This window comes from Carassius carassius, chromosome 12 (genome assembly GCF_963082965.1).
Source record: "Carassius carassius chromosome 12, fCarCar2.1, whole genome shotgun sequence".
NCBI lineage: Eukaryota > Metazoa > Chordata > Actinopteri > Cypriniformes > Cyprinidae > Carassius > Carassius carassius.
Genome location: NC_081766.1, coordinates 30,445,277 through 30,447,734, shown reverse-complemented (window position 1 = coordinate 30,447,734; position 2,458 = coordinate 30,445,277). Strand labels below are relative to the sequence as shown.

General features: G+C 36.5%; 1 protein-coding gene across 1 annotated transcript; it reads left to right on the top strand.

The window, feature by feature from the left end:
* Positions 1 to 899: 899 nt before the first annotated feature.
* LOC132154303 (guanine nucleotide-binding protein G(I)/G(S)/G(O) subunit gamma-5-like) lies at positions 900 to 2,182 on the top strand. The gene is made up of 3 exons (XM_059562854.1): positions 900 to 1,095; positions 1,502 to 1,653; positions 1,737 to 2,182. The coding sequence occupies exons 1-2, from the start codon at positions 1,015 to 1,017 to the stop codon at positions 1,625 to 1,627; spliced, it is 207 nt and encodes a 68-aa protein (XP_059418837.1). The 5' UTR covers positions 900 to 1,014; the 3' UTR covers positions 1,628 to 1,653; positions 1,737 to 2,182.
* Positions 2,183 to 2,458: the final 276 nt, after the last annotated feature.

The window sequence follows — 2,458 nt, the reverse complement described above, 5'->3', positions numbered from 1 at the left end:
AACATCACTTCCATGTGACAGTATTAAATTTAGAGTATGATTTTGACAATGAGTAGGACCTGACACGTGTTCATGTCATGAATGATTGCTTTTTCATTCCAGAGAAAGAATACTAACAATGGACGTTGACTTTCAGCAGATCTTTTTGACTGATCTTTCACTCTATAGTGGCCGCCAACCTGAAAAATATAATTTAGTTATATGTCATGCATCAGTTTTAACATTATACCATATAAAATGTTCAGATCCTGATTATGGATTTTTTTTTAATACATTGAATATAAGCACGCCTTAACAATCCTATATTCCCTATAGAAAGAAAACAACAACCTACCAAATCGGCAAAGCACCCAGTCCGATAATTGCACCACAGGATAAAAAAAATGTTGTCAGACAAGATCAAATTAGAGTAAAAATTCAGCAAAACCTACAAAATCGTTATCATGAATGAAATGAAATCTCTCAGGTGAAATCCAGTGTTTTGATAGGAAATGGGATTATTTAGTTCTTCAAAGGTTGCTGTGGGAAATAGTTTTGAAAGCTCTACCAATCGGCTGTGAATATGGAATGAGGTATCACGTGAGCAGTGTAGTAGCCAACCATAGACAGGTAGCCAACAGGTTTTGGTTGTACGTTCTGAATTCGACACAAAAACACTTTCGCGATTCCCATTAGTTTTTTCACTAGGTTCTGAATATTAATTACGTTTGCCCATTACCCTCAACTGATTTGCTAAATGGCTGACGCTGACAAGTAGGTATTGTACTATGCCCCAATCTTACTACGCTGAAAGCTTATCTTATGAATATTAATTAGTTTACGCTGCATAACTCAAATGAAAGGTCATGTCTCTATTAATATTCACGAGCAAAGCCTTCGTCATAGTAGTTTCGGAAATACGCGAAGGGAATCGTTTCACTCGTTTAACGTTTCTTCCGGACTGAACCAACCGGAAACCGCCTGCTTATAACTTTTGTTTTCGCTGTTGCAAATCGATTAGAAATATCAAACATCATGTCGGGCTCATCAAATATTGTTGCGATGAAGAAAATCGTTCAGCAGTTGCGCTTCGAAGCAAACATCAACAGAGTAAAGGTCGGTTTGTTTCTATGAATGTTTTAATATCTGAGGAAACTGAAGCTAGTGTGTTAGCCACCGGCTTGTGCTCGGGCGTGGACCTGTAGCCCGTTAGCTTTGTTTCAGTGGCTTCTCCGTTGTTTCAGTAAAATAATTGTATTTTGTTGTGAAGTAACGTTAGTACTAATGGCTATTGGACAAACTGAGTATTAAGCAGACACTGAAAAAGAAATTTGTTCTATGCTTAAGAAATTTAGGCAAGAAATACACATTACTCTGATATGGCACTCATTTATATGTATATGTGTGTGTATCTTCATCATCATGTATTCAGCATTAAAGCTGATTGTGTATAAGACCCACTTAATATTTCCATTTCCAAGAAATTTGTAAGATGTGCTTTTTTATTTTTTGGTATGTTTAGGTTTCTCAGGCAGCTGCAGAGCTTCAGCAGTTCTGCATTCAGAACGCCCTACAAGATCCTCTGCTGAACGGTGTGTCTTCGAGCACCAACCCCTTCAGGACACAGAAGGTTTGCTCCTTCTTGTGAGGGTCCGTGATGGGCAGCTGCCGTTGGTAAGGAGTAGTTTAACATCACATTTGGTTAAAAACTAAACGATACGTAAACTGAATCTAACAATCCAAATTTGTCTTCTCAGGCTTTTTCCTGTTCCCGTGACATTTCTGCTGGGGAAAAAAAGAGAAGAAAACCACTGCCATGATGTGTAATTGAGAAAACAATTGCACAAAGCAGTCAGTTAATACATCATGCCATAAACACAAAAACTCAAAGGATTTGCCTCTCTGGCTGCTTTATGTCTGTTATGGTGCATTTTTATTTTAGAAGAAGAGTTGTTTAAGTTTTCAGATTGACTCTCCTTCTCACAGCTCTCAGATTTCTGTTTGAAAACCTCAAACTAAAAAGTCTGCCTTAATGAGTGATAAACAACGCTCCAGTTTTGTGGAGGGAAGGCTTTTGTATTTTTGTGTGGCACAGCCGAGGAAACTTAGTAATTTATTGTGCCTTTTTAACATTGTAGTCTATTTCTCTGTCTTGTCTGCCTTAGACTTTTTATAACCCAAAAATAAACCCATTGATTTCTAATTGTCCCTGTTGTTTTTATACTGTGATAACTGTAAAGAATTGCTGAGGATATATTAAGAACTTTATAACCAGAACAGAAGCTAGTTTTATCGCAGTGACATGAAATATGATTGTTTACAATTTTCAATAATAGATCACTATAGCAAACAAAATGTATATGTTATTTCTTTAGGCTTTATAAAGTATTTATTCATAATTTTCCTGTATATATATATGCCATAAGATGGTTATCGTCAGTTTGCTACAAGGAGTTATATTATGTGACACTCTTTACTC